Here is a 14,850-nt window from a genome sequence, read left to right as displayed (position 1 = left end):
TTGTTGCGGTTATATGTGTATATCTGGTATATTGTTGTGGTTATATGTGTATATCTGGTATATTGTTGTGGTTATATGTGTATATCTGGGATATTGTTGTGGGTATATGTGTATATCTGGGATATTGCTGCGGTTATATGTGTATATCTGGGATATTGCTGTGGGTATATGTGTATATCTGGTATATTGTTGTGGTTATATGTGTATATCTGGTATATTGCTGTGGGTATATGTGTATATCTGGGATATTGTTGCGGGTATATGTGTATATCTGGTATATTGTTGTGGGTATATGTGTATATCTGGGATATTGTTGCGGTTATATGTGTATATCTGGGATATTGTTGTGGTTATATGTGTATATCTGGTATATTGTTGTGGTTATATGTGTATATCTGGTATATTGTTGTGGGTATATGTGTATATCTGGGATATTGTTGTGGGTATATGTGTATATCTGGTATATTGTTGTGGGTATATGTGTATATCTGGTATATTGTTGTGGGTGTATGTGTATATCTGGGATATTGTTGTGGGTATATGTGTATATCTGGTATATTGTTGCGGGTATATGTGTATATCTGGTATATTGTTGTGGGTATATGTGTATATCTGGTATATTGTTGTGGGTATATGTGTATATCTGGTATATTGTTGTGGGTATATGTGTATATCTGGTATATTGCTGTGGGTATATGTGTATATCTGGGATATTGTTGCGGGTATATGTGTATATCTGGTATATTGTTGCGGGTATATGTGTATATCTGGTATATTGTTGTGGGTATATGTGTATATCTGGTATATTGTTGTGGGTATATGTGTATATCTGGTATATTGTTGTGGGTATATGTGTATATCTGGGATATTGTTGTGGGTATATGTGTATATCTGGGATATTGTTGTGGGTATATGTGTATATCTGGTATATTGCTGCGGTTATATGTGTATATCTGGTATATTGCTGTGGGTATATGTGTATATCTGGGATATTGTTGTGGGTATATGTGTATATCTGGTATATTGTTGTGGTTATATGTGTATATCTGGTATATTGTTGTGGGTATATGTGTATATCTGGGATATTGTTGTGGTTATATGTGTATATCTGGGATATTGTTGTGGTTATATGTGTATATCTGGGATATTGTTGCGGGTATATGTGTATATCTGGTATATTGTTGTGGGTATATGTGTATATCTGGTATATTGTTGTGGGTATATGTGTATATCTGGTATATTGTTGTGGGTATATGTGTATATCTGGGATATTGTTGTGGGTATATGTGTATATCTGGGATATTGTTGTGGTTATATGTGTATATCTGGTATAATGTTGTGGGTATATGTGTATATCTGGTATATTGCTGTGGGTATATGTGTATATCTGGTATATTGTTGTGGGTATATGTGTATATCTGGGATATTGTTGCGGGTATATGTGTATATCTGGTATATTGTTGTGGGTATATGTGTATATCTGGGATATTGTTGTGGGTATATGTGTATATCTGGGATATTGCTGTGGTTATATGTGTATATCTGGTATATTGTTGTGGTTATATGTGTATATCTGGTATATTGTTGTGGGTATATGTGTATATCTGGGATATTGTTGTGGTTATATGTGTATATCTGGGATATTGTTGTGGGTATATGTGTATATCTGGGATATTGTTGTGGTTATATGTGTATATCTGGTATATTGCTGTGGTTATATGTGTATATCTGGTATATTGTTGCGGGTATATGTGTATATCTGGTATAATGTTGTGGGTATATGTGTATATCTGGTATATTGTTGTGGGTATATGTGTATATCTGGGATATTGTTGCGGTTATATGTGTATATCTGGGATATTGTTGTGGGTATATGTGTATATCTGGTATATTGTTGTGGGTATATGTGTATATCTGGGATATTGTTGTGGTTATATGTGTATATCTGGTATATTGCTGTGGGTATATGTGTATATCTGGTATATTGTTGTGGTTATATGTGTATATCTGGTATATTGTTGTGGGTATATGTGTATATCTGGGATATTGTTGTGGTTATATGTGTATATCTGGTATATTGCTGTGGGTATATGTGTATATCTGGTATATTGTTGTGGTTATATGTGTATATCTGGTATATTGTTGTGGGTATATGTGTATATCTGGGATATTGCTGTGGTTATATGTGTATATCTGGGATATTGCTGTGGTTATATGTGTATATCTGGGATATTGTTGTGGTTATATGTGTATATCTGGTATATTGTTGTGGGTATATGTGTATATCTGGTATATTGTTGTGGGTATATGTGTATATCTGGTATATTGTTGTGGGTATATGTGTATATCTGGTATATTGTTGTGGGTATATGTGTATATCTGGGATATTGTTGTGGTTATATGTGTATATCTGGTATATTGTTGCGGGTATATGTGTATATCTGGTATATTGTTGTGGTTATATGTGTATATCTGGTATATTGTTGTGGGTATATGTGTATATCTGGTATATTGTTGTGGGTATATGTGTATATCTGGGATATTGTTGTGGTTATATGTGTATATCTGGTATATTGTTGTGGGTATATGTGTATATCTGGGATATTGTTGCGGGTATATGTGTATATCTGGGATATTGCTGTGGTTATATGTGTATATCTGGTATATTGTTGTGGGTATATGTGTATATCTGGGATATTGTTGTGGTTATATGTGTATATCTGGGATATTGCTGAGGGTATATGTGTATATCTGGTATATTGTTGTGGTTATATGTGTATATCTGGTATATTGTTGTGGTTATATGTGTATATTTGGGATATTGTTGTGGGTATATGTGTATATCTGGTATATTGTTGTGGTTATATGTGTATATCTGGTATATTGTTGTGGGTATATGTGTATATCTGGTATATTGTTGCGGGTATATGTGTATATCTGGGATATTGCTGTGGTTATATGTGTATATCTGGTATATTGTTGCGGGTATATGTGTATATTTGGGATATTGTTGTGGGTATATGTGTATATCTGGTATATTGTTGTGGGTATATGTGTATATTTGGGATATTGTTGTGGGTATATGTGTATATCTGGTATATTGTTGTGGGTATATGTGTATATTTGGGATATTGTTGTGGGTATATGTGTATATCTGGTATATTGTTGTGGGTATATGTGTATATCTGGGATATTGTTGTGGTTATATGTGTATATCTGGTATATTGCTGTGGGTATATGTGTATATCTGGTATATTGTTGTGGTTATATGTGTATATCTGGTATATTGTTGTGGGTATATGTGTATATCTGGGATATTGTTGTGGTTATATGTGTATATCTGGTATATTGCTGTGGGTATATGTGTATATCTGGTATATTGTTGTGGTTATATGTGTATATCTGGTATATTGTTGTGGGTATATGTGTATATCTGGGATATTGCTGTGGTTATATGTGTATATCTGGGATATTGCTGTGGTTATATGTGTATATCTGGGATATTGTTGTGGTTATATGTGTATATCTGGTATATTGTTGTGGGTATATGTGTATATCTGGTATATTGTTGTGGGTATATGTGTATATCTGGTATATTGTTGTGGGTATATGTGTATATCTGGTATATTGTTGTGGGTATATGTGTATATCTGGGATATTGTTGTGGTTATATGTGTATATCTGGTATATTGTTGCGGGTATATGTGTATATCTGGGATATTGTTGTGGGTATATGTGTATATCTGGTATATTGTTGTGGGTATATGTGTATATCTGGTATATTGTTGTGGGTATATGTGTATATCTGGGATATTGTTGTGGTTATATGTGTATATCTGGTATATTGTTGTGGGTATATGTGTATATCTGGGATATTGTTGCGGGTATATGTGTATATCTGGGATATTGCTGTGGTTATATGTGTATATCTGGTATATTGTTGTGGGTATATGTGTATATCTGGGATATTGTTGTGGTTATATGTGTATATCTGGGATATTGCTGAGGGTATATGTGTATATCTGGTATATTGTTGTGGTTATATGTGTATATCTGGTATATTGTTGTGGTTATATGTGTATATTTGGGATATTGTTGTGGGTATATGTGTATATCTGGTATATTGTTGTGGTTATATGTGTATATCTGGTATATTGTTGTGGGTATATGTGTATATCTGGTATATTGTTGCGGGTATATGTGTATATCTGGGATATTGCTGTGGTTATATGTGTATATCTGGTATATTGTTGCGGGTATATGTGTATATTTGGGATATTGTTGTGGGTATATGTGTATATCTGGTATATTGTTGTGGGTATATGTGTATATTTGGGATATTGTTGTGGGTATATGTGTATATCTGGTATATTGTTGTGGGTATATGTGTATATTTGGGATATTGTTGTGGGTATATGTGTATATCTGGTATATTGCTGTGGTTATATGTGTATATCTGGGATATTGTTGTGGTTATATGTGTATATCTGGTATATTGTTGTGGTTATATGTGTATATCTGGGATATTGTTGTGGGTATATGTGTATATCTGGGATATTGTTGTGGTTATATGTGTATATCTGGGATATTGTTGTGGGTATATGTGTATATCTGGTATATTGTTGCGGGTATATGTGTATATCTGGTATATTGTTGTGGGTATATGTGTATATTTGGGATATTGTTGTGGGTATATGTGTATATCTGGTATATTGTTGTGGGTATATGTGTATATTTGGGATATTGTTGTGGGTATATGTGTATATCTGGTATATTGCTGTGGTTATATGTGTATATCTGGTATATTGTTGTGGTTATATGTGTATATCTGGGATATTGTTGTGGGTATATGTGTATATCTGGGATATTGTTGTGGTTATATGTGTATATCTGGGATATTGTTGTGGGTATATGTGTATATCTGGTATATTGTTGCGGGTATATGTGTATATCTGGTATATTGTTGTGGGTATATGTGTATATCTGGTATATTGTTGTGGGTATATGTGTATATCTGGTATATTGTTGTGGGTATATGTGTATATCTGGGATATTGTTGTGGGTATATGTGTATATCTGGTATATTGTTGTGGGTATATGTGTATATCTGGTATATTGCTGTGGTTATATGTGTATATCTGGTATATTGCTGTGGGTATATGTGTATATCTGGTATATTGTTGTGGGTATATGTGTATATCTGGGATATTGTTGTGGTTATATGTGTATATCTGGTATATTGTTGCGGGTATATGTGTATCTGGTATATTGTTGTGGGTATATGTGTATATCTGGGATATTGTTGCGGTTATATGTGTATATCTGGTATATTGTTGTGGGTATATGTGTATATCTGGTATATTGTTGTGGGTATATGTGTATATCTGGTATATTGTTGTGGGTATATGTGTATATCTGGTATATTGTTGTGGGTATATGTGTATATCTGGTATATTGTTGTGGTTATATGTGTATATCTGGTATAATGTTGTGGGTATATGTGTATATCTGGGATATTGTTGTGGTTATATGTGTATATCTGGTATAATGTTGTGGGTATATGTGTATATCTGGTATATTGTTGTGGGTATATGTGTATATCTGGTATATTGTTGTGGGTATATGTGTATATCTGGTATATTGTTGTGGTTATATGTGTATATCTGGTATAATGTTGTGGGTATATGTGTATATCTGGTATATTGTTGTGGTTATATGTGTATATCTGGTATATTGTTGTGGGTATATGTGTATATCTGGTATATTGTTGTGGTTATATGTGTATATCTGGTATATTGTTGTGGGTATATGTGTATATCTGGTATATTGTTGTGGTTATATGTGTATATCTGGGATATTGCTGTGGGTATATGTGTATATCTGGGATATTGTTGTGGGTATATGTGTATATCTGGTATATTGCTGTGGGTATATGTGTATATCTGGTATATTGTTGTGGGTATATGTGTATATCTGGTATATTGTTGTGGGTATATGTGTATATCTGGTATATTGTTGTGGTTATATGTGTATATCTGGTATATTGTTGTGGGTATATGTGTATATCTGGTATATTGTTGTGGGTATATGTGTATATCTGGTATATTGCTGTGGGTATATGTGTATATCTGGTATATTGTTGTGGGTATATGTGTATATCTGGTATATTGTTGTGGGTATATGTGTATATCTGGGATATTGTTGTGGTTATATGTGTATATCTGGTATATTGTTGTGGGTATATGTGTATATCTGGTATATTGTTGTGGGTATATGTGTATATCTGGTATATTGTTGTGGGTATATGTGTATATCTGGTATATTGTTGTGGTTATATGTGTATATCTGGTATATTGTTGTGGGTATATGTGTATATCTGGTATATTGTTGTGGGTATATGTGTATATCTGGTATATTGTTGTGGGTATATGTGTATATCTGGGATATTGCTGTGTATATGTGTATATCTGGGATATTGTTGTGGTTATATGTGTATATCTGGTATATCTGGTATATTGTTGTGGGTATATGTGTATATCTGGGATATTGTTGTGGTTATATGTGTATATCTGGTATATTGTTGTGGGTATATGTGTATATCTGGTATATTGTTGTGGGTATATGTGTATATCTGGTATATTGTTGTGGGTATATGTGTATATCTGGTATATTGTTGTGGGTATATGTGTATATCTGGGATATTGTTGTGGTTATATGTGTATATCTGGTATATTGTTGTGGGTATATGTGTATATCTGGTATATTGTTGTGGGTATATGTGTATATCTGGTATATTGCTGTGGTTATATGTGTATATCTGGTATATTGTTGTGGGTATATGTGTATATCTGGTATATTGCTGTGGGTATATGTGTATATCTGGTATATTGCTGTGGTTATATGTGTATATCTGGGATATTGCTGTGTGTATATGTGTATATCTGGTATATTGTTGTGGGTATATGTGTATATCTGGTATATTGTTGTGAGTATATGTGTATATCTGGTATATTGTTGTGGGTATATGTGTATATCTGGGATATTGTTGTGGGTATATGTGTATATCTGGTATATTGTTGTGGGTATATGTGTATATCTGGTATATTGTTGTGGTTATATGTGTATATCTGGGATATTGTTGTGCGTATATGTGTATATCTGGTATATTGCTGTGAGTATATGTGTATATCTGGGATATTGCTGTGGGTATATGTGTATATCTGGTATATTGTTGTGGTTATATGTGTATATCTGGTATATTGTTGTGCGTATATGTGTATATCTGGTATATTGTTGTGGGTATATGTGTATATCTGGTATATTGTTGTGGTTATATGTGTATATCTGGGATATTGCTGTGGGTATATGTGTATATCTGGTATATTGTTGTGGTTATATGTGTATATTTGGTATATTGTTGTGGTTATATGTGTATATCTGGGATATTGCTGTGGTTATATGTGTATATCTGGTATATTGCTGTGGTTATATGTGTATATCTGGTATATTGTTGTGGTTATATGTGTATATCTGGTATATTGTTGTGGGTATATGTGTATATCTGGTATATTGTTGTGGGTATATGTGTATATCTGGTATATTGTTGTGGGTATATGTGTATATCTGGTATATTGTTGTGGGTATATGTGTATATCTGGTATATTGTTGTGGTTATATGTGTATATCTGGTATATTGTTGTGGGTATATGTGTATATCTGGGATATTGTTGTGGGTATATGTGTATATCTGGTATATTGTTGTGGTTATATGTGTATATCTGGGATATTGCTGCGGTTATATGTGTATATCTGGTATATTGTTGTGGGTATATGTGTATATCTGGTATATTGTTGTGGTTATATGTGTATATCTGGGATATTGTTGTGGGTATATGTGTATATCTGGTATATTGTTGTGGGTATATGTGTATATCTGGGATATTGTTGTGGGTATATGTGTATATCTGGGATATTGTTGTGGGTATATGTGTATATCTGGTATATTGTTGTGGGTATATGTGTATATCTGGTATATTGTTGTGGTTATATGTGTATATCTGGGATATTGCTGTGGGTATATGTGTATATCTGGTATATTGTTGTGGGTATATGTGTATATCTGGTATATTGTTGTGGGTATATGTGTATATCTGGGATATTGTTGCGGGTATATGTGTATATCTGGTATATTGTTGTGGGTATATGTGTATATCTGGTATATTGCTGTGGGTATATGTGTATATCTGGGATATTGTTGCGGGTATATGTGTATATCTGGTATATTGTTGTGGGTATATGTGTATATCTGGTATATTGTTGTGGGTATATGTGTATATCTGGTATATTGTTGTGGTTATATGTGTATATCTGGGATATTGTTGTGGGTATATGTGTATATCTGGGATATTGTTGTGGTTATATGTGTATATCTGGTATATTGCTGTGGTTATATGTGTATATCTGGGATATTGTTGCGGTTATATGTGTATATCTGGTATATTGTTGTGGGTATATGTGTATATCTGGGATATTGCTGTGGGTATATGTGTATATCTGGGATATTGTTGTGGGTATATGTGTATATCTGGTATATTGTTGCGGTTATATGTGTATATCTGGTATATTGTTGTGGGTATATGTGTATATCTGGTATATTGTTGTGGGTATATGTGTATATCTAGTATATTGTTGCGGTTATATGTGTATATCTGGTATATTGTTGTGGGTATATGTGTATATCTGGTATATTGTTGTGGGTATATGTGTATATCTGGTATATTGTTGTGGTTATATGTGTATATCTGGGATATTGCTGTGGGTATATGTGTATATCTGGGATATTGCTGTGGTTATATGTGTATATCTGGGATATTGTTGTGGTTATATGTGTATATCTGGTATATTGTTGTGGGTATATGTGTATATCTGGTATATTGCTGTGGGTATATGTGTATATCTGGTATATTGTTGTGGGTATATGTGTATATCTGGTATATTGTTGCGGTTATATGTGTATATCTGGTATATTGTTGTGGGTATATGTGTATATCTGGTATATTGTTGTGGTTATATGTGTATATCTGGGATATTGTTGTGGGTATATGTGTATATCTGGGATATTGTTGTGGGTATATGTGTATATCTGGGATATTGTTGTGCGTATATGTGTATATCTGGTATATTGCTGTGAGTATATGTGTATATCTGGTATATTGTTGTGAGTATATGTGTATATCTGGTATATTGTTGTGGGTATATGTGTATATCTGGTATATTGTTGTGGGTATATGTGTATATCTGGTATATTGTTGTGGTTATATGTGTATATCTGGTATATTGTTGCGGTTATATGTGTATATCTGGTATATTGTTGTGGGTATATGTGTATATCTGGTATATTGTTGCGGTTATATGTGTATATCTGGTATATTGTTGTGGGTATATGTGTATATCTGGTATATTGTTGTGGGTATATGTGTATATCTGGTATATTGCTGTGGGTATATGTGTATATCTGGGATATTGTTGCGGTTATATGTGTATATCTGGTATATTGCTGTGGGTATATGTGTATATCTGGGATATTGTGGTGGTTATATGTGTATATCTGGGATATTGTTGTGGGTATATGTGTATATCTGGTATATTGCTGTGGGTATATGTGTATATCTGGGATATTGTGGTGGTTATATGTGTATATCTGGGATATTGTTGTGGGTATATGTGTATATCTGGGATATTGTTGTGGGTATATGTGTATATCTGGGATATTGTTGTGGTTATATGTGTATATCTGGTATATTGTTGTGGGTATATGTGTATATCTGGGATATTGCTGTGGGTATATGTGTATATCTGGGATATTGTGGTGGTTATATGTGTATATCTGGTATATTGCTGTGGTTATATGTGTATATCTGGTATATTGCTGTGGGTATATGTGTATATCTGGGATATTGCTGTGTGTATATGTGTATATCTGGTATATTGTTGTGGGTATATGTGTATATCTGGGATATTGTTGTGGGTATATGTGTATATCTGGTATATTGCTGTGGGTATATGTGTATATCTGGTATATTGCTGTGGTTATATGTGTATATCTGGTATATTGTTGCGGTTATATGTGTATATCTGGTATATTGTTGTGGGTATATGTGTATATCTGGTATATTGTTGTGGGTATATGTGTATATCTGGTATATTGTTGTGGGTATATGTGTATATCTGGTATATTGTTGCGGTTATATGTGTATATCTGGTATATTGTTGTGGGTATATGTGTATATCTGGTATATTGTTGTGGGTATATGTGTATATCTGGTATATTGTTGTGGGTATATGTGTATATCTGGTATATTGTTGTGGGTATATGTGTATATCTGGTATAATGTTGTGGGTATATGTGTATATCTGGTATATTGTTGTGGGTATATGTGTATATCTGGTATATTGTTGTGGGTATATGTGTATATCTGGTATATTGTTGTGGTTATATGTGTATATCTGGTATATTGTTGTGGGTATATGTGTATATCTGGTATATTGCTGTGGGTATATGTGTATATCTGGGATATTGTTGTGGGTATATGTGTATATCTGGTATATTGTTGTGGGTATATGTGTATATCTGGTATATTGTTGTGGGTATATGTGTATATCTGGTATATTGCTGTGGGTATATGTGTATATCTGGTATATTGTTGTAGATATATATGTGTATATCTGGGATATTGTTGTGGGTATATGTGTATATCTGGTATATTGCTGTGGGTATATGTGTATATCTGGTATATTGTTGTGGGTATATGTGTATATCTGGGATATTGCTGTGGGTATATGTGTATATCTGGGATATTGTTGTGGTTATATGTGTATATCTGGGATATTGTTGTGGGTATATGTGTATATCTGGGATATTGTTGTGGTTATATGTGTATATCTGGGATATTGCTGTGGTTATATGTGTATATCTGGGATATTGCTGTGGGTATATGTGTATATCTGGTATATTGTTGTGGGTATATGTGTATATCTGGTATATTGCTGTGGTTATATGTGTATATCTGGTATATTGTTGTGGTTATATGTGTATATTTGGTATATTGTGGGTATATGTGTATATCTGGTATATTGTTGTGGTTATATGTGTATATCTGGTATATTGTTGTGGTTATATGTGTATATCTGGTATATTGCTGTGGGTATATGTGTATATCTGGGATATTGTTGCGGTTATATGTGTATATTTGGGATATTGCTGACAGTCACGTGTCCCCTCCCCAGCAGGTGCAGCTCTTGGTAGCACCACTTTTTATCCTGTAAATGTCGGACAAGCAGAGAAGATCACCTGGAAGAAGGGTAAGAAGATTTTGGTAGAGAGTGAAAACAGAAATGATCAGCCGTCTATTACCCGGGGCAGATATTCCCTGGAGACGGAGTCCGGTAACCTGACCATAAATAACGTCGATGAGAGCGACCATGGAAAATATGTATTCGAGGCTCCAGACGATCGGACAACCAGGCAGGTGTTCAGCCTGGTCATCAAACCAGAAAAGTGAGTAACACTGGTAAAAGCAAAGCTGCAGTATAAAGCATGACATAACAGCAGGACTGTAAAAGCTTGTAGAGAGCAATACTCACAGCTGAGGGTTTGTTATAATGTACCATCAATCGTCTGTAGTCTAAATACAGCAGCAGCACCAATCTCCCCTGTGCTGGAGACAACACAGACTGAATAAGCGATCCTGCAGCTAAAACCTGACAATCCGGAGAGAAGACGAAGGAGGATTATAAGCGCTTCTGTCTACATAGCACTCACTCAGGTGAACCGCTACCTCTGTTGGCTTCGGTGGACATGTGATTGATCACATGATCACTGGTTGCAGGACGGAGCTGCGTTCTAACTACACTTAGCGCAGCCCAAACAGCGACATTTGTGATTTACAGGGCTAATTTACCCTGCTATTAGGCTGTTTAAGGCAGTCCCAGTAACACTGGAAAAACAGAAATATATATATATTATTACAAGAAAAATAAATATATATATATATTTATAATGCACCAAAAACTTCAAAGGAGATCACTGGATCCTATCCCAGATATAGGAGGATGAGGATCAGAGGAGATCACTGGTTCCTACCCCAGATATAGGAGGATGAGGATCAGAGGAGATCACTGGTTCCTATCCCAGATATAGGAGGATGAGGATCAGAGGAGATCACTGGATCCTATCCCAGATATAGGAGGATGAGGATCAGAGGAGATCACTGGTTCCTATCACAGATATAGGAGGATGAGGATCAGAGGAGATCACTGGTTCCTACCCCAGATATAGGAGGATGAGGATCAGAGGAGATCACTGGTTCCTATCCCAGATATAGGAGGATGAGGATCAGAGGAGATCACTGGATCCTATCCCAGATATAGGAGGATGAGGATCAGAGGAGATCACTGGTTCCTATCACAGATATAGGAGGATGAGGATCAGAGGAGATCACTGGTTCCTATCCCAGATATAGGAGGATCAATTAGATCACTGGTTCCTATCTCAGATATAGGAGGATGATGATAAGAGGAGATCACTGGTTCCTATCCCAGATATATGAGGATCAATTAGATCACTGGTTCCTATCTCAGATATAGGAGGATGAGGATAAGAGGAGATCACTGGTTCCTATCTCAGATATATGAGGATCAATTAGATCACTGGTTCCTATCTCAGATATATGAGGATCAATTAGATCACTGGTTCCTATCCCAGATATAGGAGGATGAGGATCAGAGGAGATCACTGGTTCCTATCCCAGATATAGGAGGATCAATTAGATCACTGGTTCCTATCTCAGATATAGGAGGATGAGGATAAGAGGAGATCACTGGTTCCTATCCCAGATATATGAGGATCAATTAGATCACTGGTTCCTATCCCAGATATAGGAGGATGATGATAAGAGGAGATCACTGGTTCCTATCCCAGATATATGAGGATCAATTAGATCACTGGTTCCTATCTCAGATATAGGAGGATGAGGATAAGAGGAGATCACTGGTTCCTATCTCAGATATATGAGGATCAATTAGATCACTGGTTCCTATCTCAGATATATGAGGATCAATTAGATCACTGGTTCCTATCCCAGATATAGGAGGATGAGGATAAGAGGAGATCACTGGTTCCTATCTCAGATATATGAGGATCAATTAGATCACTGGTTCCTATCCCAGATATAGGAGGATGATGATAAGAGGAGATCACTGGTTCCTATCCCAGATATATGAGGATCAATTAGATCACTGGTTCCTATCTCAGATATAGGAGGATGAGGATAAGAGGAGATCACTGGTTCCTATCTCAGATATATGAGGATCAATTAGATCACTGGTTCCTATCTCAGATATATGAGGATCAATTAGATCACTGGTTCCTATCCCAGATATAGGAGGATGAGGATAAGAGGAGATCACTGGTTCCTATCTCAGATATATGAGGATCAATTAGATCACTGGTTCCTATCCCAGATATATGAGGATCTATTAGATCACTGGTTCCTATCCCAGATATATGAGGATCAGAGGAGATCACTGGTTCCTATCGCAGATATAAGAGATGTTGAGGATCAGAGGAGATCACTGGATCCTATCGCAGATATAAGAGATGTTGAGGATCAGAGGAGATCACTGGTTCCTATCGCAGATATAGGAGGATGAGGATCAGAGGAGATCACTGGATCCTATCGCAGATATAGGGGGGCCTCTTTGATGCACATACCTGGGTGCCGGTTAGAACTATAATAATAATTGTTTGTTTTCTCCGCAGATATCTCAGCGACACTTTCCCTTTACTGGAGGAAGCATCATTGTTCATTTCAGAACTGGATCCGGCACGGGCACAATGAATTTTATATCTTTCTGCCGTCCAGGGAGAGGATTAGACGCTTGGGCACATCTGACTTTATATTTTACGTGGCTCAATCCTGCGTCCGGGCTGTGAATCGCATCTCTCCGTTGGCACGTGTATTTATAGGATTTATACTCCTGTATTCCTGAGATACCATGGTGCCAGGCAAGCTTTATGCTTCCATTGCTACATCGACTTCTGTATATAAATATTGCAGCTATTTTTTTATTTTATTTTTGATGCAATTGTTTTTTACCATTTTATATTTTTAAAATGCAAAGTATGAAGGAATCCTCTGATAATTGTGGTAACGGCAGCACCAAGAGCCAGTCCACATTTATGGAGTCATCCGAGACGCCAATGTCTTCAGTTTTTCACGGGGGAGTAGTCGTCAGAGTCCTCCGGTAACATGTGGGGGGGGGGGTCTGGTTGGCGGCCGTCCTATCACAAGGGAGTAATCATCAGTTCCGACCAAATCATGGGGTCACCTGTTATTTATGGCTTTTTTCAATTTCTGTCATTACTAACCCCTTTATGACCCTTTTATGATTTGTTTTGCAATAATCCAATCTTAAAGGAGTTGTCCCAATATTAAATATGATTGTAATATAATTCAGTACGAGAAATTCATTTGTTTCGTCATTCACTTTGTTACAAAAATGCTCCAGTTGCGAGTTATTCCCTTTACTTCATTATAACGGCGCCCCCTGGTGTTCAGTCTGTATAGTAATGTGCACGTCGTCCCACTGTGCTGAATGAGGGAGGACGCACATGCTCAGTTCCACTCTCCATCTGCCACCAGCCAATAGATAACGCCTTCTCTGCCTGTCGGTTGGGCCTGGTTCACACTGCGTTTTAGCCGTACATTTTGCGTGTATTTCAGGATATCTCCGACGTTCATGGACAGAAATGAGGGGGGGGGGGGGTTCAGTGGTTGTCTCTGTTGTCTC

The 14,850-nt window shown here is 35.6% G+C and overlaps 1 protein-coding gene across 4 annotated transcripts in view; it reads left to right on the top strand.

Moving 5' to 3' along the window:
* Nucleotides 1-14,526, top strand: part of CD58 (CD58 molecule) — an 84,776-nt gene extending 70,250 nt beyond the window's left edge. For 3 of the 4 annotated variants that reach the window (XM_075854736.1, XM_075854735.1, XM_075854732.1), the window contains 2 exons: nt 11,287-11,557; nt 13,820-14,526. In XM_075854736.1, the coding sequence (XP_075710851.1) occupies nt 11,287-11,557; nt 13,820-13,898 (350 nt within the window). In that variant the 3' untranslated portion in view covers nt 13,899-14,526. The remainder of the gene's footprint in view (nt 1-11,286; nt 11,558-13,819) is intronic. The other variant, XM_075854734.1, reaches the window with a different exon arrangement.
* Nucleotides 14,527-14,850: the final 324 nt, after the last annotated feature.

This window comes from Rhinoderma darwinii, chromosome 2 (assembly GCF_050947455.1).
Source record: "Rhinoderma darwinii isolate aRhiDar2 chromosome 2, aRhiDar2.hap1, whole genome shotgun sequence".
Classification (NCBI taxonomy): domain Eukaryota; kingdom Metazoa; phylum Chordata; class Amphibia; order Anura; family Rhinodermatidae; genus Rhinoderma; species Rhinoderma darwinii.
Note: the sequence above shows the minus strand (reverse complement) of the source record. Positions and strands in the feature narration are given on the sequence as shown.